Consider the following 23,201-nt stretch of genomic DNA (forward strand, 5'->3'; position numbering starts at 1 on the left):
CAAGCAAGCAAAATCATTACTAAGAAAAGCAAATGAACCCAAACCAGTGGTTAAAAATATACTTTAGGGCTGGATAAATGGCTTAGTGGCTAAAGTGCTTGCCTGCAAAGCTAAGGGATCCTGGTTTGATTCTCCAGGACCCACATTAGCCAGATAACAGGGGGTGCATGTGTCTGGAGTTTGTTTGCAGTGGCTATAGGCCCTGGCATGTCTATATTCTCTTTCTCTCTCTCTCTGCCTCTTTCTATCTCTCAAATAAATAAATAAAATATAGTTCTAAAATACTTTATATTTCCATATGATAATTATTGCTGTTGTATACTTAATCAGAATTTATGACATCATTAATAGACATTCCCTCTGCTATCACCTTTAGTACTTTCTTCTGCCTCCTTATCAAATATAATCAGTGTGGAAAGATGGTTATTAGTACTTGCCAATTAGAGAAATAAGTAAAACTCTTCTAAAAATGTTGACGATCATGCAAATATGTTTATTGTAGGCCTGCATTATTTGCCTTCGCTGCACATTCTCCTGCTGCACCAAAATGAGCTAACCAACATTGATGCCACCATGAAGGAGCTAAAGGGACTGCTGAACCTGAAGACCCTAAGTACCACCACTTCCTTACACACTCATAAAGCAGCCCTGAGACCCTCAGTACCACCGCTTCCTTACACACTCATAAAGTAGCAGCAAGACCCTCAGTACCACCGCTTCCTTACACACTCATAAAGTAGCAATGAGACCCTCGGTACCGCTGCTCTCTTATACGCCCATGGCAGTAAAGCAGCCATGAGACCCTCAGTACACTGCTCTCTTATACATCCATGCAGTAAAGCAGCCACGAGGCCCTCAGTACACTGATCTCTTATACATCCATGCAGTAAAGCAGCCATGAGACCCTCAGTACACTGATCTCTTATACGCCCATGCAGTAAAGCAGCCATGAGACCCTCAGTACACTGATCTCTTATACGCCCATGCAGTAAAGCAGCCATGAGACCCTCTGTACACTGATCTCTTATACGCCCATGCAGTAAAGCAGCCATGAGACCCTCAGTACACTGACCTCTTATACGCCCATGCAGTAAAGCAGCCATGAGACCCTCAGTACACTGATCTCTTATACGTCCATGCAGTAAAGCAGCCATGAGACCCTCAGTACACTGACCTCTTATACGCCCATGCAGTAAAGCAGCCATGAGACCCTCTGTACACTGATCTCTTATACGCCCATGCAGTAAAGCAGCCATGAGACCCTCAGTACACTGATCTCTTATACGCCCATGCAGTAAAGCAGCCATGAGACCCTCAGTACACTGACCTCTTATACGTCCATGCAGTAAAGCAGCCATCAGACCCTCAGTACCACTGCTCTGTTATATGCACATGCAGTGAAATAGCCATAAGATGTTTCCACTTTTAGGTGTAAAATTAGAGAAGTTATATTTATAACTAAAATACATAGATATTCATAAAATATGATATAATTTCTTTTTAAGACAGGATTTTGAAAGTAACAGATAAAAAAATAATTATGTGTGAAATGATTTGACATGTCAAAGAAAAATAAACAACTGGGCGTGGTAGCACACAAGTTTTGTCCCGACACTTGGAGGCACAGGTAGGAGGATCTCCCTGTGTTCGAGGCCACCCTGAGGCTACAAAGTGAATTCCAGGTCAGCCTGGGCTAGAGTGAGACCCTATCTCAAAAAAAGAAAAAGAAAAAGAACAGAAGATTTGTATGTCTAAATCTGTTCTTCATGTTATCTCCTATTTTTTTTTAAAGTTTTTGATTAGAGAAAGATAGAGTGGGGCATATATAGAGGGAAAGAATGGGTGCGCCAGGGCCTCTAACCATTGCAAATGAATTCCAGACACATGGGCTACCTCGTGCTTTATGTGAGCACTGGGGATTGAACCCAGGCCCTTAGGCTTTTCAGGCAAGCACCTAAGCACTGAGTCATATCTCTAGCCTCTAAGTTAAATTTTAAGGCATATGATATAGTTTCTGTTTTATGAGATATCCCAAAGAAGCCCATCTGCAGAGAGAGTAACATTAGAGGTAACTATTTTGAGAGGCTGATAAGCAAAGAGAAAGAGGTTTCTTTCCGATATGAACAGTTTTTAAAATTTTTATTTTTTTTATTTTTATTTTTATTTGAGAGCGACAGACACAGAGAGAAAGACAGATAGAGGGAGAGAGAGAGAATGAGCGCGCCAGGGCCTCCAGCCACTGCAAACGAACTCCGTGCGCCCCCTTGTGCATCTGGCTAACGTGGGACCTGGGGAACCGAGCTTCGAACTGGGGTCCTTAGGCTTCACAGGCAAGCGCTTAACCACTAAGCCATCTCTCCAGCCCCGATATGAACAGTTTTTAAATCATGGTGGTAAGATGTGCAACTAAGGAAGTATGCTAAAAATGCATGTTACATGTATGTATGTTACAAACACTTACAATATGTGCATATTTGCGTGGTGTATGCACGTATGTATATATGTTCAGGTAGGGGAGCACGTGTCTGTCAGTGATTACTCAGAAATGTGTGTGCACATGTGTCTGGTGAACAGAGGTTGACCTCAAATGTTCCTCAATCCCTCTCTCTCCATTTTATTTATTAAGACAGAGTCTCTCACTAAACCCAGAGCTCACCATTTCAGCTAGATGACTAGCCATCTTGCCCCATGAATCTGCCAGTCTCTTCGTCCCTGGCGCTGGACTTCTAAGTGTGCCACCATACACAGCTTTTACAAGTGTGCTAGCTGGTGATCCAAACCCATCTTCATTACTGAATGAGCCATTGTCCCAGCACACACACACACACACACTTTATGAGCATACTGCTGTAATTTGGTGGTTGCCATCCTGTTATTCTCCTATGGCCCCCCCCTCCCCAACCCTCAATCCACTGAGGACCCTCTTCTTTCCAGATAATCCTTCTTCTGTTTTGCTGTCTCATTCCTGTCATTCCTCGTCCATCCTCCATGTGAAAATGTTGATGGGCTCAGAACAGTGCTGTCTTGTTGGCGTATCTGCCACCTCTGTGGGGTCATGAATGAACCATTCAGTTCACGTTAGGAGGACTGTGCCCCAAAGTACTCCTTCCCACCTTATGACTCTTACATTCATTCCATTCCCTCTTCTGCAATGCTCCCTGGGCTTTGCAGAGTGTGTAGTAGCTCTTACTTTCTGCCTTGATGAGTTTTGAGTCTCTTCATGTTTATTGCCACCTCCATAGCGAAGCTGCTTTGGCTTCAGAAAGCAGCACTCATATACCTAATTCCATCTAGAAACAAACCCTTCACCTTGCTGGGAATGTACCAATGGCAGCTCCATGGGGAGACACAGGATGGGGGCCAAGACTGCTCCATTAGCCAACACACATGTGGGAGAGGGAGGAAGCCTCCATAAACTGTGGGTCTGGGATGGAATTGCTCCAGATGCTGTACTCAAGTCTGGGCTTGAAAGAGGAAGTTTATATAGCATGCAGGGTGAATGCATAGTGGGTCTGGTCTTTCTGGCTCCTGGGTAAGTGGTATGCTTTTAGTTGACTCCAGTTTTGAACCCCACCTAGTAAGTGACTGGCTTCAGTATTGACAAGAAATGTGTTAAGAAGTAAGGGGAATTACCATGTGTTATTGTTTATAGTTATGAAAGTTTTCAGAAAAAAGTTTTTTAAAAAAGGAATAAGTTTAAAAAATAAACAGGACTGGAGAAATGGCCTAACAGTTAAGGCACTGGCCTGTAAAGCCAAAGGACCCAGGTTAGATTCCCCAAGACCCATGTAAGGCCCTGGTATGCCCATTCACTCCCTTTCTCTCTGCAGTTGCCTATTGCTTGATCCAGAACTGGGTGTGCTTGAGAACAGAAGTGTCTCAGGCCTGGGGTCTGGGAAGGAAACACCCTTATTCTTTGAAGGCCAATTAAAATGATCTCCACTTAAAATCATAGTGGTGTCATTTAGGCTTTAACTGAAGCTTTTTCAATGGGGAATCTTGTCATGGGTCGTTTTATTAATATTTTTATTTATTTGCAATAAGAAAAGAGACAGAGAAGAGAGTAAGGGTGCGCCAGGGCATCTAGCCATTGCAAAGAACTCCAGATGTATGTGCCACTTTGTGCATCTGGCTTTACCTGAGTACTGTGGAATCCAACCAGGGTCATTAGACTTTGTAAGCAAATGCCTTAACAGCTGAGCCATCTCTCCATCCCTCATTTTCTTTTTCATTTCTTTGTTGTTGTTGTTGTTGTTTGTTTGTTTTGTTTTTCGAGGTAGGGTCTCTTTCTGGCCCAGACTGACCTGGAATTAACTATGTAGTCTCAGGGTGGCCTCGAACTCACGGCAATCCTCCTACCTCTGCCTCCCCAGTGCTGGGATTAAAGGTGTGCGCCACCATGCCCAACTTCCTCATTTTCTTTTTAATGAAGATAATACTACGGCCAAATTCAAATATAAGAATGAATTTCCTAGCTGGGTGTCGTGGAAGACATCTTTAATCCAAGCCCATGGGAGGCAGAGGATTGCTGTGAGTTGGAGGTCAGCCTGGGCTAGAGTGAGACCTCAAAAACAAACAAACAAGCAAGCAAGCAAAGCACTTTCTGAAAATACTTGGTAGCAAATATTCATCCTTAGATCTCTTGCCCCATTTTGGTTCCAGATAGTCTATGGACAAAACCATTTGCCTTAACTGGACCCCCAGCATCATCTGTGTGGCAATGTCATGTCCTCACGCTGTTTCTCTGCCTCCTTCGCAATCTGAGAGTAGAGTCAGCTCATTAATTTGAGAAAACTGCATATTTTCAAAAGCAAATTTTGTCTTTTCAAGTAAGAAAACCATGTAAAACTCTAATGCAGTATTATTCCACTTCAATCACAAGTTCTTCCAAGGGTGAGAAAACAGCCCGGAGGGAAAAGCTCCAACCCTGTCAGCGCTGCCCCCTCCGCTGGCATTTATGAGAACAACTGCCAAGTGCTTGCCCAGGAGACACAGGGCCGGGAGCTTGTGGGCGGCCTAGAGCCAGCGCTGAGTGTGAGGTCCTGAGACAGGGATTCCCGGCTTCCGGGCCAGGCAGGGGCCCCATCGCTTCTCTCCAGGAGGTCTGTCATTCCACACCCTCCCTCTGCAGTTCCCCTTCTCCCTTCCTTTCCCCTCCAGCAAGCTCGGGAGTCAGAATCCATGCCTCACCCCCACTTCGTGGATCACGACTTAAGTGGCCCTGTAGTCTCACTGCCCCCCTTTATGATCACTCCAGGGAGAAAACACCAGCTCGTACTGGGGTCTCCTGCTCTTAAATGTCATTCTGATTTCACTCAAGTGGCCTCCACTTCACTAAATCCACTTGGACTCTCACATTTCCTTACAGGTAATACCTGCTTCAAAGCCGAACTTCCAGGGCTATCATTGGCAAGCGAGCCTTCCCTCTTGCAAGGGGGGGCTCCAGCCAGCCAGCTACGGTGGCGCACGCCCTTAATCCCAGCACTTGGGAGGCAGGGGTAGGAGGATCGCTATAATTTCAAGGGCACCCTGAGACTCCGTAATGAATTCTAGATCAGCCTGGGCTAGAACAAGACCCTACCCTGAAAAACCAAAGGGGTCAGGGGCTCCATGTTTCCACAGACCCTACCATTGCACATTCTCTGCTCTTGTCCCGGGTGCCCATCCTCTGCTTATGACAAAAATGCAGGGGTGAAGGTGCTGGGGTTACAGGTGGGAAGAGCTGCTTCTGACCTTCTTTATCTGCAGTGTCCTTGGTGGTACAACCACCTCTTCCAAACAAGATACTGGACCAGACCCAAAGAGCCCATCAGCTCTTCCAGGGCTGCTGATGGTGAGAATGTCCCCAATCCCAGCCCTTCATCTCCTGCTGTGCTGCCCCTCGCCTTTTAAAACCAGGGTGTGGGTCCTTACTCAGTAAAACATGCGTTGTGTGGTGGCCCGCTGATTTTTAAAAAATTGTTTTATTTTATTTATTTATTTGAGAGAGGAAAGAAAGAGAGAGAGAGAGAGACGAATGGGCACACACCAGGGCCTCCAGTCACACTGCAAATGAACTCCAGACACATACACTGCTTTGTGCATCTGGCTTACCTGGGTACTGGGGAATAGAACCTGGGTCCTTAGGCTTCATAGGCAAGTGCCTTAACTCCTAAATCATTTCTCCAGCCCATGATTTTTTTGTTTGTTTGTTTTGTTTTGTTTTTTCTAGATAGGGTCTGTCTAGCCCAAGGTGACCTGGAATTCACTATGTAGTCTCAAGGTGGCCTTGAACTCACAGCAATCCACATACCTCTGCCTCCCGAGTGCTAGGATTAAAGGTGTGTGCCACCACACTTGGCCAACCCATGATTTAAAAAAATATTTATTTATTTATTTATTTGAGAGAGAAAGAGGCAGAGAGTAAGAGAGAGAGAATGAGAATGCCAGGCAGCCACTGCAAACGAACTCCAGATGCATGCGCCACCTTGAGCATCTGGCTTAAGTGAGTCCTGGAGAATAGAACTGGGATCCTTTGACTTCGCAAGCAAACACCTTAACGGCTAAGCCATCTCTCCAGCCCCCAGCCCATGATGTTTAATTAAAATAAGATAGTGTAACTATTGGAGAGAGATGCTGACCTATGACCTCAAAAATCTAGGAACTGGGATCCTTGATTGACAAGCTCATCTTCCTTACATGAGCTATTCTGTATGAGTTTAAACTTCCCTATTATCATTTGCCCCACTTAATAAAATGAGCAAGTTGTTTCTTTATTAATTACAGGTGCTTTCATGCATGCTGATTTTTAAATTCTTCTTTAAAGGTTTTTCTAAAAATGGAGGCCAGTTATTTAGATATTTCCCCTCTTCTGTTTCATGAAGAAGTGGCTTTACATATATGACTCACCCACCCGAGCTCCGGCAGTGAGGTGGCAGAGATATTTTGATATATTGTTGGGTAAATGTAAATTGCTTAGACTCTGACTCCCACATGAAGATAAGCAAGACAGTGCTGGCGCCACTGAGGTGTGCTCTATAAGTAGCCTGAAGGGAAGGCGGATTAAATAGTATTAACCTATTGAAAGCAAAAGTGTAAGCAGTTTTGCTTCATAGTTTCTCCAGGAATGCACCCATACATCATCGAAAGCTTTCAGAACAGACACAGGAAACTGATTTCATATCTCAGAAACTTAATATATGGTAATTTTAGTAGCATCCATCCAAAACTCATAAATACAAAATGTTAATTAATAGCATAGACAGGTGGGAAAAAAAGAGTCTAAAATCAGTTTTCTTCTTTCAAAAATGTAAGAGCTAAGGGGAAAAAGTTAAGTAGGATAGATGAAATGTCTTCCAAAATATTTAGTTCATTTGTTTTTTCCAAGTCATGTCAGCAGAGGCTGGGCTAAAAGCTGGATTTTTCTGGCCTTCTCTCATGCAGATTCTGCTTAAAGATGAACACCCCAGCAATCACATGGGTTTTTAATAGCTAGGTGCCTTGTTAAGAAGGATTGTACTGCAAACCCAGGTGTGATGCTTTAACTGTAGCTAGAGCTTTAAATTTACACAGTTACTTAAGTAGGGATTAGGAGAAAAGGCCAAGGAAAGACATGAAGTAGCAACGTTCTGCCAGGGGGAAGACTGTGTGAAGGGAACCCCAAGAATGAACATCACTAAACCACGATGGTACATTTTCTATTCACGTCACGTGCACATCACGTGCGTGAAGGCAGCTCTGACCCCCAGCTGTGATAAGTAAGTCAGGAGAATGGGGTGACAGCTGTGATTCCCCAAGACAGTAACCACAAAGCAGTCCTCGACATAAAACGTCTGTGACTTTTTTTCCTCCTAAATTTTCATTAAAACCTATTGTGCTTTGCTTTTGTATCCGTAGAGTGTCTTCTACTTTCTCTGCCTCCCTTATGGTCCCTGAGGATCTTTTTAAATCTGACTGTTGTACTGAGTTAATACACATCCGTTCAATTCCCTATCCCATAGTTATAATTATTTATTTTCACATAAAATTCCTTCTCTTTTAAGAGTAAAATTCAAACCATTTTTGTCAATTAAATCTGGGTAGCTTTCTGTTTTTATTTTTTCCCTTCTCAATTCTCTCAAAACAGACACTTTCTTCATCTTAAATCTCTGTGCTGTCTCTGGCCCTACAGTTAATGTCTCCTTTCCTCACTCTCCTAACCTTTGTTCATTATGCTCCACGTGTCAGCCCTCGATGCCTTTGGCTCCCTTTAATATAAAGATTTGATTAGTCAGAAAATCTTCGTATATACAACAAGTATCACAGTGTTTTATGACCTGCAGAGAGAGAACATCCACATTATTGATTTTTTTTTTCATATTTTTAACTTGTTGTAAGCATGCCCCTCCCAATCTTTGTTATGCTGCAAACTTTACTTTATAAATATTAATCAGGTTCTTTCTGGGTGTCCAGTGCTTGATATTACCATGCCTTATGAAAATTCTCCGCATCTTGCGGATTGTCTGCAGCAGCGCCTTTAAATCTGATGCACATTGAGGTGCGTTTTGTTGAGCCACGCCTGAGCTCTTGATGCTACTGCCATCTAGCGGTGCTCTGCGCTCTCTACCACTCAGAAGTAGTTTCTAGAAAGGGCTTTGAGAGCAGAATCCGAATAGCTCAAATGCCAAACTAGAAATCATATAAACCTTGTTTCACAATGTACTGAAGTAACCCTGTTTAACATGATTTAAGGATAAACAAGCAAAATATTTTGGTTGAAGATAAAACCCTCGAAACTTGTGGTTGGGATTTTTTTTTTTTAAATGTCCAGGTGCTGATTCCTGAGGGACTGTGACATTAAAAGCTCGAGGAGCTCGCGCGCCTCCTTGTCTGGCCAGGTCTTGGAAAGTCAGCTTCATTACACATCCTAAGCTCTACACACTAGGATCTCAGGGCCTCTTATGTCTTGTCACAGAGAGACAAGATGCAGCATCCACAACTGTGCCTCTGCCTCCGACTGAGGTCCGCAGATGCTGTGGGCATTTACATCTTCCCATCCGTCTGGTGTGAAGTGCAGGGAGCGAATCTAATGGAACAGTAAACTTCAGCTCCACCCACCCCCAGCCAGGCCTCCTCCTGACTTTTGTAACTGGAAGCATGGTGCCCCTCCCCCCGAAAAAAAATATTTCAAATATTAGGGCTGCTCCACAGGAAGGAATTCCTGCCTAGTACTGAAACTTAGTCAAAAGCTTATGGCTTGGAAGGCCGTGGACTCTACAAGGGGAGCTACTGCCGTTGCTTGGCTAGTAGGATGTATTGTGTCCATGAAAGGTCCCTCTAAATACTTAGGTTTCTGCCCACTTACAGTAGTACTTTGCAGATGGTGATAACGACTGGGGAGATTCAAAACAAAGCTACAAAATGACAGTTACGTGCTCAGCACCAAATGAGGCATCTCTATCATACACCAAGGCTCACGGGACATTGCTGAGGAGGTCACCTAAGGAATGTAAGAGCCAGAAGATGGAAAGGAGGAGGGAGTGCTTTGGAACACTGTCTTCCAGAGACAAAGTAGCCATTGCATTTATGACCTCACAGTGTCTGTCACTACCTATGTAATACCCGCACAGTACGAGGGAAAAAAAAAAAAGATATCAAAACAGAAGAGGGACGACTAATTTAAAAGAAGCGATTCAGTGGAGGGGGAACAGAAGTCAATAAGACTTGACAATAAGAAATTTGAAGGGACTTCCGGGTAAGATGGCAGTGTAGTTAGACATACCAAAGCAGCTTGGGGGGGGTGGATAAGTAGAAAAACAGCAAAATACACTCTTCCATTGAAAATTGATGGTGTGCAAGGAATTGCCAACTGCATCAGAGAAGCAGAAGAGACCCCGAGCTTCTAGCAGCCTCAGAAGCAGGCAGGACTAGATCCCCCTGCAGTGCCCGTCTGTGGCCACCAGGCTCAGCCTGAGCCACAGAAGCCAGGCCAAGGGACTTTGCACTCACACCAGCCTCCTCACAGAGTCCAGAAACCCGAAGGAGAAGCCAGCAGGGACCCACTGAGCAGCTTGTGAGGAAGAGGGTCTCAGGGGCCAGCTGCGCAGCTCTGGTCCAACTTCAGGCACTCTCCACAGCCTCCCGTCCCCCAACCGCCAACACCCACAACCACTGGAGATCTGGGAAGGGAGGTCAGCTACAGAGCACCCAGCACAGGTGACCAGAGTGAGGCACCTGAACTCACTGACCCAGCCAGCCTAGCCGAGCCCACAGTGCAGTCAAGAGGGACCCAAGCGGACACACAGCATAGCTGAGTCCAAAGCCATCCCAACAGGTAACTGGACCTTCTTATACCAGGTCAGTAGCCGCCCCAAAGCCTGGTATAGGTCTGTGTTGGAAATGCTCATCACACCTTCCATGTAAGGCCAGGTTATGTGCTAGATTTGCTTGACGGCCAGCTTTGCCACTCTTAAATATGCTGTATTTTGGGGTTGCCCTTTGTTGCTTCCCAATTTATAGTGCCTTTGGCTTTTCCTTCTGTCATTTGTGGGGGCAGGGTCCCACTCAGCCCCAGACTGACTGGGAACCCTTTGCAGACCAGAAATCTCAGGCTTCCAGTTGACAGAATTAAGGGTGTGAGGCAACACATAATTACATCAATACTCCTTGCTGGTTTTAATTGAATGTGTATGATGTTCAGTGGAATCTTAGAATTTGCCTGTATTTTGCTACACATACCCCACTATAATACTTGCAGATTCTAGAATTCTAGAATAATAGCAGACAAATCCAACACCTAGGGTCACTTCTACTATTACTCTGCAAGTCACATAAGAGCCACACCTGGCACCTTAAGCTCCTACCCTGAAGAAATATAACATCAGATTTACACATCTAAGAATACGCCAGATAGTTAGAAACCCCAAACATCAAATTAATGCAAGATGCAAAAATCTCTACATTAGAAGTCAAGAAACATAAAAATTCAAGGCAATATAATTCCACAAGTTATAAATCCATCAGAAATAACCTCCAATGAGACTGATTTAGATGAAATGCCTGACAAAGATTTCAAAAGAATGATTATAACTATGTTCAAAGAAATCAAAGACAAAAACAAATTCCTAAAGGAGAACAAAAGAAACCAACTTAATGAAATAAGGATGTCAATACAAGACATGAGTAAGGAAATAGAAATACTGAAGAAAAAGCAATCAGAAATACTAGAACTGGGACTGGAGAGATGGCTTAGTTATTAAAGCATTTGCCTGTCAAGCCAAAGGACCCAGGTTCGATTCCCCAGGATCCACATAAGCCAGATGAACAAGGTGGCAGATGCATCTGGAGTTGGTTTGCAGTGGCTGAGGGCCCTGGTGCATCCATTCTCATATAGATAGATAGATAGAGAGAGAGAGAGAGAGAGAGAGAGAGAGAGAGAGAGAGGTATATATACGCTTGTTTCTCCCTCTCAAATAAATAAATTAAAAAAAAACACAGTAAGTCAAATAAAAAAACTCTGTAGAAAGTCTCACTAATAGAATGGATGAAGGAGAAAATAGAATATCTAAACTAGAAGACCAAGTGGCAGATCTAATACAGTCTAGAGAGAAACAAGCTAATAGGAAAGTATGAATGGGAATTTCAAGACTTTTAGGAAAGTATGAAAAGATCAAACATAACAATTTAGGACATAGTAGAAGGAGAAGAATTTTAGACAGATACTGGCCTCAATATCCATGACTTTGCAGTGCCTAGCACTACCTTCACAAGACCCTCATAATAGGAGGAAAAGATTATGACATCAAAATAAAAGAGAGACTAGTTGAGAGAGGGAGGGCATATAATGGAGCATGGATTTGTGAAGGGGATAGTGGGAGAGAGGAGGGAATTATCATGGCTTATTGTCTGTAATTATAGAAATTGTCAATAAAAAAAAGTTTTTTTAAAAATATGAAATTTGGAAAGTATGAGCCAGAGGATGAGGAGGGAAGCTTTGGAATGCTGTCTTCTGGACACAAAGTAGCCATTGCATTCATGACCTCCCAGCAGCTGCCATTATTTGAACAATACTGAGCCCATCAATATGTCATCATGGATAATGGATGAAAGCAAAATTTTTTTTAAAAAGCTATCAAAACAGTAGAGGGTCTAGTTGGAAAGAAACAGTATCAGTGGGAAGAAGGGGGCATAGGAGAAGTAGACAAAAGAAAGTAATGGGAGGAGATTGGGGATTATGATCAAAATATACTATATATAATGTATAAAAAATATCAGTAAGGGGCTGGAGGGATGACTAAACAGCAAAGCCTAACAGTCCGGGTCTGATTCACTAGGACCCACATAAAGCCAGATGCACAACGTGGCACATGCATCTGGAATTCATCTCCAGTGGCTAGAGTCCCTGACACCACCTATTCTCTCCCCCGCCCTCTCTCTCAATTTCTCCCTTAATCCCAGCACTCAAGAGAGTTAGGAGGATCACCATGAGTTTGAGGCCAGCCTAGAACTACAGAGTGAGTTCAAGGTCAGTATGGACTAGAGTAAGGCCCTGCCTTAAAAAAAAAAAAAAAAAAAAAAAAAAAACAGCGCTGCAGAGATGGCTTAGCAGTTCAGGCCCTTGCCTGCAAAGCCTAAGGACCCAGGTTTGATTCCCCAGTACCCATGTAAGCCAGATGCACAAGGTGGCACTTGTGTCTGGAGTACATTTGCAGTGGCTAGATACCCTGGCACACCCATTCTCTCTCTCTCTCTTTCAAATAAATAAAGAGATAAAATATTTTAAAAGGAAAAACAGAGCTGGAGAGATGGCTTAGCCATTAAGGCATTTGCCTGTAAAGCCAAAGGACACTGGTTTGATTCCCCAGGACCCACGTTAGCCAGACGTGCAAGGGGACGCATGCATCTGGAGTTCGTTTGCAGTGGCAGAGGCCCTGGTGCACCCATTCTCTCTCTCTCGCTTGCTCTCTCTCAAATAAATAAATAAATAAATATGTAGAAACAAAAATTACCAATAAAAAGGCCAAAAACAAAACAGCCTCAAGTCTCCTATAGAGTTGTCTCCTAGTTCTTCCTTGAAGAATTTATTCATGGACTTTTAAATTTGTGGCAGATTTGAATCATATGCCCCCAATAACTAGCCGTTTCTAGTAGTGAGTAGTATTCAGTAAATATTTATTGAATGAATGAATGAATGAATTCATCAGATAAGAAAATTAAATGCTGCCCCAGATCAGTAAGGGTAGTCAGTAATGAGGTTGGAGGCTTGATAGGAGGCATAGGTAATTGTATGGTGGAAAATGAATCCTTACATAGTTTACAAATTTTACAACTTTTCACATCTTGTCAAGTGATGGAGGAAAGGAATTTTGAAATATGACATGTACTTTGGATTCTTCCACTGCAGGTCTATACCAAAACCCTTTGTGCCAATATAAACTGTACCGTTTATATACAATCTACCACCTTCCAGGAGTGGAGCTGCTTGACCGAAATAGTAAGGACTCCTCCTTCCTCCTTCTTGTAGACAAACACTTGAAAAACTGTCTTAGAAGAGCACAGTATCTGAAAATTCCTCTTTTAAAAGAATACTGTAAGCGAGGCATGGTGGCGCACACCTTTAATTGCAGCACTCAGGAGGCAGAGGTAGGAGGATTGCCATAAGTTCAAGGCCACCCTGAGACTACATAGTGAATTCCAGGTCAGCCTGGGTTAGAGTGAGAGTCTACCTCAAAAAAAAAAAAAAAAAAAAAAAAAAATACTGTAAAGCCAGGTATGGTGGCTCATGTTTTTCATGTTTTTGCTCCCAGCACTGGAGAGGCTGAGGCAGGAATATGGCCATAAATTAGAAGCAAGTTGGGTTACAGAGTGAGATCCAAGTTAGTCTGGACTACAGTGAGACTCTGCCTCAAACACAAAAGAAGGAAAAAGAGAGAGAAAGAGAGAGAGGAGCAGGGGGAAGGAAGGAGGGAGGGAGGGAAGAAAGGAAGGAAGGGAGAAAGGAAGGGAAAGAATCCTGTTGAAAAACTGTATGTAAATGAAGCTTTCTCATTACTCATTTCTACCTCTGTGCTCTGAATTTTGTCCCAGTTTGGGAGACTGTGTCTCTACTATGGTACTGGAAGCTCAACTGGCCAAGCTCAGAAAGTTCCTCTCCTTTAGATCCCTCTTCTTACATCAGCACACTGGATACCAATTAGTTTGCTTTCTAGCACCTTAACTTCCTACATCAAAAATGAGGGGGCTGGGTGTGGTGGCACATGTCTTTAATCCCAGCATTTGGGAGGCAGGGGCAGGAAGATCACTGAGTGTTCGAGGACACCCTGAGACTACATAGTGAATTCCTAGTCAGCCTGGACTAGGGCTTGACCCTACCTTGAAAAACTAATTTTTTTAAAAAAGTAAACAAAAAAATAAAAGGAAGGAATTGGACTTAATCCCATAAGACCTAAATTCCTAAGGTCAATTTCTATAAATATATATGTTAGTTTTTCAAGGTAGGGTCTTGATCTAACCCAGGTGAAATTCACTATGCAGTCTCAGGCTTGCCTCAAATTCACAGTGATTTTCAGATTCCCGAGTGTTGGGACTAAAGGCATGTGTCACCACCCCCAGTAAGTTTATATTTTTAAGGATGACATAACCAACAATAACTTTCTAAATGTATAGTCATGAATCGTATGTAAACTAGCATGCTTGCTTTGTATAAGCCACATAAACATCAAGCCCGGTGTATTATGTGTCACATTTCTGAGATCAGTGTTACCCCCCCGCACAGTTTCATCTACTCCTCTACACTGCTAATTCCATGGGTATTCTTCATGAGCATTATGGAGTAACGTCTTCCCGTGAGGACATATCAAAACCTCATGGTCATGTCACCTCTCTGATAGCTGCAAGGAGATGCAGGGTACCCCAACCTGTGATACCAGACACCCCCATTAGGCTGTAGGATTGAACCACACCTTATGACATGAGAGTATCTGTTGGGTGCTCAGAAGATCATGCGAATAACTGTGAAATCCCTTTAAAAATCTGTTTTGACAAGATGGTCACTTAACATAGCTCAGTTAAATACAACTTTAAAAGTATTCAGTTTGCTGGGTGTGGTGGCACATGCCTTTAATTCCAGCACTCTGGAGGCAGAGATAGGAGGATTGTCATGAGTTCAAGGCTACCCGAGACTATATAGTGAATTCCAGGTCAGCCTGAGCAAGAGTGAGACCCTACCTTGAAAAACCAAGGGGGAAAAAAAAAAAAAAACATATTCAGTTCTACTCTGAATCACGTTGCATTATCTATTTGAATGTCATTTACTAACATTATGTTTTGTATTTTTCAGAAGTTACAGAAAAAGAAAGAAGATCAATGATTAGCATCTTCAATCATAAAAAAGCTCATATTATTCAGTCAATAGCATTTGGAGGCAAAGTAGATGTGCAATGGAACCCTAAATTGCCATTAAAGCAGAAACAAGTCCAACAGTTTCCTTCAGGTATTGTGAAGAAAAACAACCAAACAAAAAACCCATAAAAGTCAAACTCCTTAAGCTTTTAGAAAATTTGTATTGTAACAATTACAACTTAAGTACCTATATAGTGAAATAGCTTCTAGTTACTTTAATATTATGGTTTTTTTTAAGTTGACACTTAATTACAGTGAATAATGTAATTTTATCTTGGCGCATCTTTGTAAAGTGAAGTAATATGATATAGTGAGGTAATACATTGGAGCTCTTTCTCCAGTATCTAGCATAGTATGAAAGGATCAGTAAATAAGCAAAAGTAATTATTATTACCACTGATACCAGATAATTTTCTCAATTAAAGTAGAAGGTTTTGATTACATAGAAAAGATATTAAGAAACAAATGATCACTTGCAAGTTTACTCTTTACAAATTAGCACTTACAATTTTTATCACATGTTAATAAAAGAAATTTTGTAAATATAACAGTATTTTCAATTATGTTTCATTAGTTGGAATATAATTTATTATATGTAATAGAAATATAAATAAATAAGGGTTCCCTCTTCTCGTGTATTAAAGAAAATTGATGTAAGGTAATATAAGGCTAGCATGAAGTTCAAGAATACATTTATCTTTTGTTTGGCTTTTGTTCATGTGCCCTGTGGTTATAAAGTGGCTGCGATGTGATCAGCCATTGCCTCTCTAACCTAGGAAAGATGGAAGAAAGGAAATATGCAAAAGTCTAATCCTTTTCCTCATGGCACTTTACCAAATGACATATACATTTTCAGAGAACCAAACGGAAGAGGGAAATGTTAACTGGGAAAAAATAGTTTTGAAGAATATACCCAGAACATAACTCAGGAAAAGAAAAGTACAGGTGTGAGCCATGCTGAGAGAGAAAGAGATTAGAAAGGAAGGATCCAATGTCAGTACTCATTCTTGAAGGAAAAACAAGACAGCAAAATTCAGAAGGTAATCTTTGAAGTGATAATAGCTGAGAATTTTTCACTATGTTACATTACCTCATTTTATAAAGATGAGCCAAGATAAAATGGTTCAATTCCCCAGAACCCATGTAAGACCAGATGTACAACATGACACATGCATCCAGAGTTCACTGGCAGTGAGTGTCAGGAGGCCCTGGGGTGCCCATTCTCTTTCTCTCACTCCCTTTCTATCTCTCTTGCTCTTGGCTTCTCTCTCTCTTTCTCTCAAATAATTGAATAAAAATATTAAAAGACAAGATCAGGTGCATTCAGGGTGGAAAGAAAAGGTGGAGGAAGGGCTAATCAAAATCGAAGAGGATATAAATAAGTCATATGGAAACCTACTTTTTTTGGACAGTAGAACACACAGGAGTCATATATTGTTACTAGAAAATTTTTAGTGCCAGGGATGCGATCCCTTCCAGTGAGTTCTTGGCCAAAGAGGTCCCTGATGCCCCCAAAACATTACATGCAATTGCCGAGGCTCTTAGTTTCCCACCAGGAATAGATGGTAAGACCCTATTACTGAAGACTCCACATACTTGGGCTGCAAGATCACTGAGAAATCCTGCTGGAGGTGAGTTGAAAATATCCATGTAGACCAGCTGACAGAAAGCTGGAAAAAGCCACGCTGCATGCAGTTCAATGGGAGAGAGAGAAATCACCAGTGAAGATACCCAACAGTGGACACTGCAACCAGGTCATATCAGCCAACAGTTGCAATAGTGGCACATCTGTTATGGCAGAAACCAGCTGCCCTCTACTTTTACTGGAGGCCCACTCCATGGGAGGGAATACACCCCTGACACTAAAAACCTACAGCAGGGGCAGTCATGAGCCCTAGGGGTGTAATGTCTGCTGCTGTCTGGCTAAATGCATATACTATGCTCACCAAACTGCCCAGTAAGCACTTCTTTAAATGTTCATACCCCTATATTAATGCTTCTCTCACTTTGGGTTAGAGGACCTTATCTTTTCAGATGGCAGTGACCTAGGGATGATTCAGAAGGCATCGTGGTGCTGATAAGTGACAGAAGAGTGCTCAGCACTGAAACATCTCAATCACAGCTTCTATGGCTCAGGGTCCATTGCGGAAGAGGTGGTAGAAAGAATGTAAGAGCCAAAGGAAGGGTAGGACTCCTTACAACATGCTCCTCCAGACACAAAATGGCCTGGATATCCATGACTTCATAGTGCCTGACACTACCTACACAAGACCCTCATAATAGAAGGAAAAAATCATGACATCAAAATAAAAGAGAGACTGATTGTGAGGGGGAGGGGATATGATGGAGAATGGAGTTTCAAAGGGGAAAGTCGGGGGAAGGAATTACCATGGGATATTGTTTACAATTGTGGAAGTTGTCAATAAAAAAAATTGTTATAAGATTAACAAAATATTAAAAGAGGGGCTGGAGAGATGGCTCTTCCATTAAGGTACTTGCCTACAAAGCCTAATGACTGTAGTTTGATTACCTAGTACCTCAAAAAAACTATATATATGTATTTAAAACCAATTCAATTATCACTTAATACTGAACAAGAGGAAAAGAAAAAAAAAAAAGGGTTGGAGAGATGGCTCAGTTGTTAAGGTGCTTGCCTGCAAAGCCTGATGATCCAGGTTTGATTCCCCAGTTCTCATGTAAAGCCAAGTGCACAAAGTGGTACTTGCATCTGGATTTTGCTCTTAGCAACTAGAGGCCCTGGTGCACCCATTCTCTTCCTCCCTTTCTCTCTTTCATCTTTGCTTACAAGTAAATAAATAACATATTAAAAATAAATTATCCTTTAAAAACAGAAAAAGAAAAAATAATACAACTAAAACCTTGACTTCTTTCTCAACTTTTTATTGTGAAAAAAAAGTTTTTATTGTTTTGGTTTTATTTTTGTTTTTCAAGGTAGGGTCTCACTCTAGTCCAGGCTGACCTGGAATTCACCATGTAGTCTCAGGGTGGCTTTTAGCTCACGGTGATCCTCCTACCTCTTCCTCCCAAGTGCTGGGATTAAAGGCATATGCCACCATGCCTAGAAAAAATAAAATAAAATAAAATAAAAACAAGCTTATTTATTTATTTGAGAGAGAAAGGAAGGAGAGAAAATGGGTACACCAGGGTCTCTAGACACTGCAAACTAACTCCAGAGGCTTACCTGGGTACTGGGACACCAAATCTGGGTCCTTAGGCTTCATAGGCAAGCATTTTAACCACTAAGCAATCTCTCCAACACCCCCCCCCCAAAAAATTTTTTTTGGTTTCTTTTTGGAGGTAGGGTTTCCACATTAGCCTAGGCTAACCTGGAACTCACTCTGCAGCCCTAGGCTGGCTTCAAACTCATAGTGATTCTACTATCTGTTTCCCAAGTGCTGTGCCACCGTGACTGGCTATTATGAAAAAAAAAAATTGTAACAGGAAAAGTACAATGGATATCAAAACAGGTGTCTGTACATGCGTACATTTGTCCAATGATCATCACGATTCTTCTCTGCTCACTAACGTCCACATAGGGGCCCTTGCCTCCTCATGTCGGAAGGAGTGACCTTGTAGACATGTCTCCTTGCACTGGGAAACTACTGAATATGCTGCTGTGGCCTTGTTTGATTCTTTCTCTCTCTCTCTCTCTCTCTCTCTCTCTCTCTGTGTGTGTGTGTGTGTGTGTGTGTGATTTTATTTGACAGAAAGAGGTAGAGAGAGAGAGAGAGAGAGGAAAAATGGGTGCACCAGGGCCTCCAGCCACTGCAATCTCCAAATTCATGTACCAGTTTGTGCATCTAGCTTTAGGTGTGTACTAGGGAATTGAACCTGTCATTAGGCTTTATAGGCAAACACCTTATCCACTGAGCCATCTTTCCAGCCCCACGTTTTAAAATTTTTAAAAACTTTTTACTAACAATTTTTATACATGTTCACAATACATTTTGATCACACCAATCGCCTTAGTGTTCTTGATTTCTTCTCCTACCACCTCCCTTCTACTAAATCCCTTCTGCTTTCCAGTTAATCTGGGTTTTTTTTTTTATTTCAATGTCATTTTTTTGCCATTTTCCATCATCAAGGATGACATGTTGATGGTCTTGCTATTGTACAGGTAATGACAGCTGCTGTGAGGTCATAAATGCAACAGCCGCCCTCGTCTGGAAGACAGCATTTCAAAGCACTCCTCCACACCCTCTTGCCGCTTATGTTCTTCCCACCACATCTTCAGCAATGTTCCGAGTCTTGGAGAATGTGATGGAGCTATCTCATTTAGTGCTGAGCACTTAGCAGTCACTTCTCAGCACTTTGATAATTTCTGAGACTACCTCCTAGTCACTGTCATCTGTTAACAGAAGCTCCTCCGACCAAAAGTGAGAGCAGCACTGGTCTATTGGCATAATCATAAATACTTAGAGGACAACTTGATGGACACAATATATACATTTAGTTGAACAATGACAGCAGCTTTCCCACTAGGGCCTATGACCTTCCAAGCCATAGGTTTTTGACTAGGTTTTTAGTACCAGCCATGAGCTCCTTTTCATGGTATGGGACTTAAGACCAATCAGAGAACAATTGGTAACCCCCATAACAGTCATACCACTATTGCGCCAGTGGACATATCTTGCCTGGCTGCCCACACTTGTGACGCTTTCAGGGTCTACTGCTATTTAAGACTGTTAATGACTTTTCTCCCTGTTGTAGACAGCTGCATGTTGCTGGGATCAACATCTAAAGCAGACACAGTTTACGGGAGTAAAGGGTTTATTTCAAGCTCACAGATCTGGGGGGAGGTTCCATCAATGGATGAAGGAGCTGCTTCCATACATCCAATCAGAGAGAAACAACCAAACAGCCGACAAAAAAAAAAAAAAAAAAAAAAAAAAAAAAGCAACCGGCACAGACCAGTAGCAAGCAGGACCCTGGAGCTCAGACTGCTCTCCATACCTCTGGGCTGGAATTTGGATCTGACCTTAGTTTAGTGTCACCATAGGGCGAGACTCCACCGTCCAACTTCAGTGACACCTCCCCAGCCAGGCAGCTGGAGATCCAAGTTACAGGTTGAAGTTTAACACCGGAGTCAATGAGGGACATGTATTCAAACCACCACACTCCCCAGCAGTTTGCATGACACTTTCCAAGCACTGTGATAGCTAGCCAGTAGAAAGGGAGTGTCCAGCTCAGTTCCAGCTTGTGTACACACAGTCTAGACATATAAAACTCTCCATGCTTTTTTTTTTTTTTTTTTTTTTGGTGCTGAGGATTGAACACAGGGCTTCATGCACACTAAACACTCTACCACTGAGCAATGTGCCCAAGGCCTAATGATCATATTTTGGTAAAAGGATTTGGACAGATCAAAGGGAGATTTCACTTTTGCCCCCTGTTTCCTTTATGATTTATACTCATTGTAAGAGAAATGCGTGTGTGAGTTGGAAGTAAAAATGTAGAAGAAAACAGCAAAAATTCTGCCATTACATTCATGTGGATATGGAAGACATTGTGTTAAAGGAAATAACACAGAAAGAAAACGAATGCAGAAGCACACTTGCATATGAAATCCAAAATCAAACTCACTGAAACCAAATGGTGATTACTGGGGACTGGAAAGAGAAGATGAAAGATGTGGGTCAAAGTATCTATTATGCAAGATGACTAAATTCTGGAGATCTAATGCAATGTAGCCACAGTTAACAACCTGCTAAAAGGGTATCTCTTACCAGTTCTTCTCACCACACATGTACCCAAAAAAGAAAATGGAAGCTGTGTGAAGTGACTATGAATTAGCTTACAGTGATTATTGCAAAATGTGTACATATATATATGCCAAAAGTATCTTTTTGTACATCTTCCATATCTGTAACCTTTGTTTTCCGGCTGTATCTCAACAATACTGGAGTGACAGGGGGTGTTGGGCGAGCACAGAAAATTCTGGAAGTCCCAGGAAACTTGGGGCAGCCGCTTGTGATGCCATGAGCTCTCAAAAGCAGCCAGGGCCTGAGCCCTGTGGCTGGGACTGGCAAGTGCTCTGGCTGTGGGCTTTACAAACTTAACAGGTGCTGTTAAGTTCTGCTCTGGCCTGGCACCGGGCCTTCTGGAGAGGATAAAACGGAGTCAGGCTGGGCCACTCTACCAGAGGCCCTGGCTTTGAGCACTGGTTCAGTAGCACTAAAGCCCCCAGGAAGCGAGATTCTTATGATCTGGGACTCATTTATTCTTCCTTTGAAGTTAATGCCAAGAATCCAAATGGGTGAGCTGGTCCTAAATCTCTCCTACTGTTCACTTACAGGCGCATCAGAAGGTCCCATGAACATCACTATCTTACTTAGAAAACTCCCCACGTGGGTTTTTCTCGTTGGCAGCCAATCTGAAGAAGCATCCTGTTGTTAGGGTTTTGCGACTTATAATAGAGACTCTGCCCCAAAAACCTAAGGCAAAAACCTACCCTAAGAAAAAACTGCAGTTTGGGGTTAGGTGACAAGACATTTTTGAAAGGTACCTTGAAATGAGAAAGCCAAGGTTCTATTTGCCACACTATCCCATTATTTTTAAATGCTGAATAAACATTTGAGAAATACTAATTTACAATTTTATTTTTAGATTTTGTGTTTGCGGATAATGTAGACAAGTAAGTGTTTTTTATATCTTTGTTTGTATTGCCAGATTGTTGCATAATTATTTTGTCTCTCTGAATCATCCCTATTTCCTAAAATAGATTTTAATGAACTAGAAATGATTAGCTCTTCAGTAGATGGGAAAAATGGATGTTAGTCCAAAACAAGTGTGTTCCAGCTGTTTCCATGGTTGACATATTTAAGTTTCTAATGTAATTATTATAACTTGAAATAAATGAAAAGGCGATTGGATGCATAAGATATTAAAACTTGTTAAGAACTATTAACTATTCCAAATGAGGGACTTTACTTGATTTTCTTCTAAATAGGTTCAGCAAAGGCAATTTTCATATAGATTAACATTTTACATTCACTAGAATTTACATTTTCAAAAGCAAACACTTCGTTAATTCTGCAGAGAACATTTTAAATTCATGAATACTGATGAATTTAAAAGTCATTACTTTTCCACTTACAAACCTTTGAATTCAATGTTTAAAAATATTCTCATGCACATTTCTAAAATATAGCATAATGGAAATAATAACTTCATAATAAAATATACTTCATATGCATGATGCCTTAAAGTGTCTTAATCATCTCATTTAACAGTTTTCAACCCCAAATGAATGAGTGTGTGAGATCTAAGCTGTAATACCACATCCCCAAATACATCCAGACACTCTCATTTAGAAGTAAACCAGATGGGCTAGGAAGATTGCTCAGTGGCTAAAGGCATTTCCTCTGCATGCCTGCTGTGTGCAGGCCTGCAGATCCCCAGCATCCATGTAAAGCCAGACACAAAGTGGCTCGTGGGTCTGTCATTCCAATGCGACCAGGGCAATTGGAGGCAGAGTCAGAAGTATCCTGAAGCTTCTTGGCCAGCGAGTCCCAGTCTCAAACAAGGCAGAAGGAGAGGATCAACACCGCAAGGCTCTTCTCTGACTCCCACACGTGTGCCATGGCAGGCACACACTCATACATGTACATATCAAGCACAAACATACACACAGATATAAATATATACACAAGAAAAATCATTCCATTAGGTCTAAAGTTCGTTTGTGGTAAATCTCACAATCTTAATGCTATTATACAAAGAATACAGGGGAAAAATGTAATTTATCCTCCTAAATAAAAAAAAAAAAAAAAAATCCAGGCCAGGTGTGGTGATGCAGGCCTTTGATCCCAGCGCTCAGGAGC

At 42.0% G+C, this 23,201-nt stretch overlaps 1 protein-coding gene across 1 annotated transcript in view; it reads left to right on the forward strand.

Moving 5' to 3' along the window:
- Lrrc72 (leucine rich repeat containing 72) overlaps positions 1-23,201 on the forward strand; it is a 57,998-nt gene that overhangs the window by 34,360 nt on the left and 437 nt on the right. The window contains exons 7-10 of the mRNA XM_045135641.1: positions 503-613; positions 13,361-13,450; positions 15,296-15,448; positions 21,985-22,012. Of these exons, the coding sequence (XP_044991576.1) occupies positions 503-613; positions 13,361-13,450; positions 15,296-15,448; positions 21,985-22,012 (382 nt within the window). The remainder of the gene's footprint in view (positions 1-502; positions 614-13,360; positions 13,451-15,295; positions 15,449-21,984; positions 22,013-23,201) is intronic.

This window comes from Jaculus jaculus, chromosome 16 (genome assembly GCF_020740685.1).
Source record: "Jaculus jaculus isolate mJacJac1 chromosome 16, mJacJac1.mat.Y.cur, whole genome shotgun sequence".
Classification (NCBI taxonomy): domain Eukaryota; kingdom Metazoa; phylum Chordata; class Mammalia; order Rodentia; family Dipodidae; genus Jaculus; species Jaculus jaculus.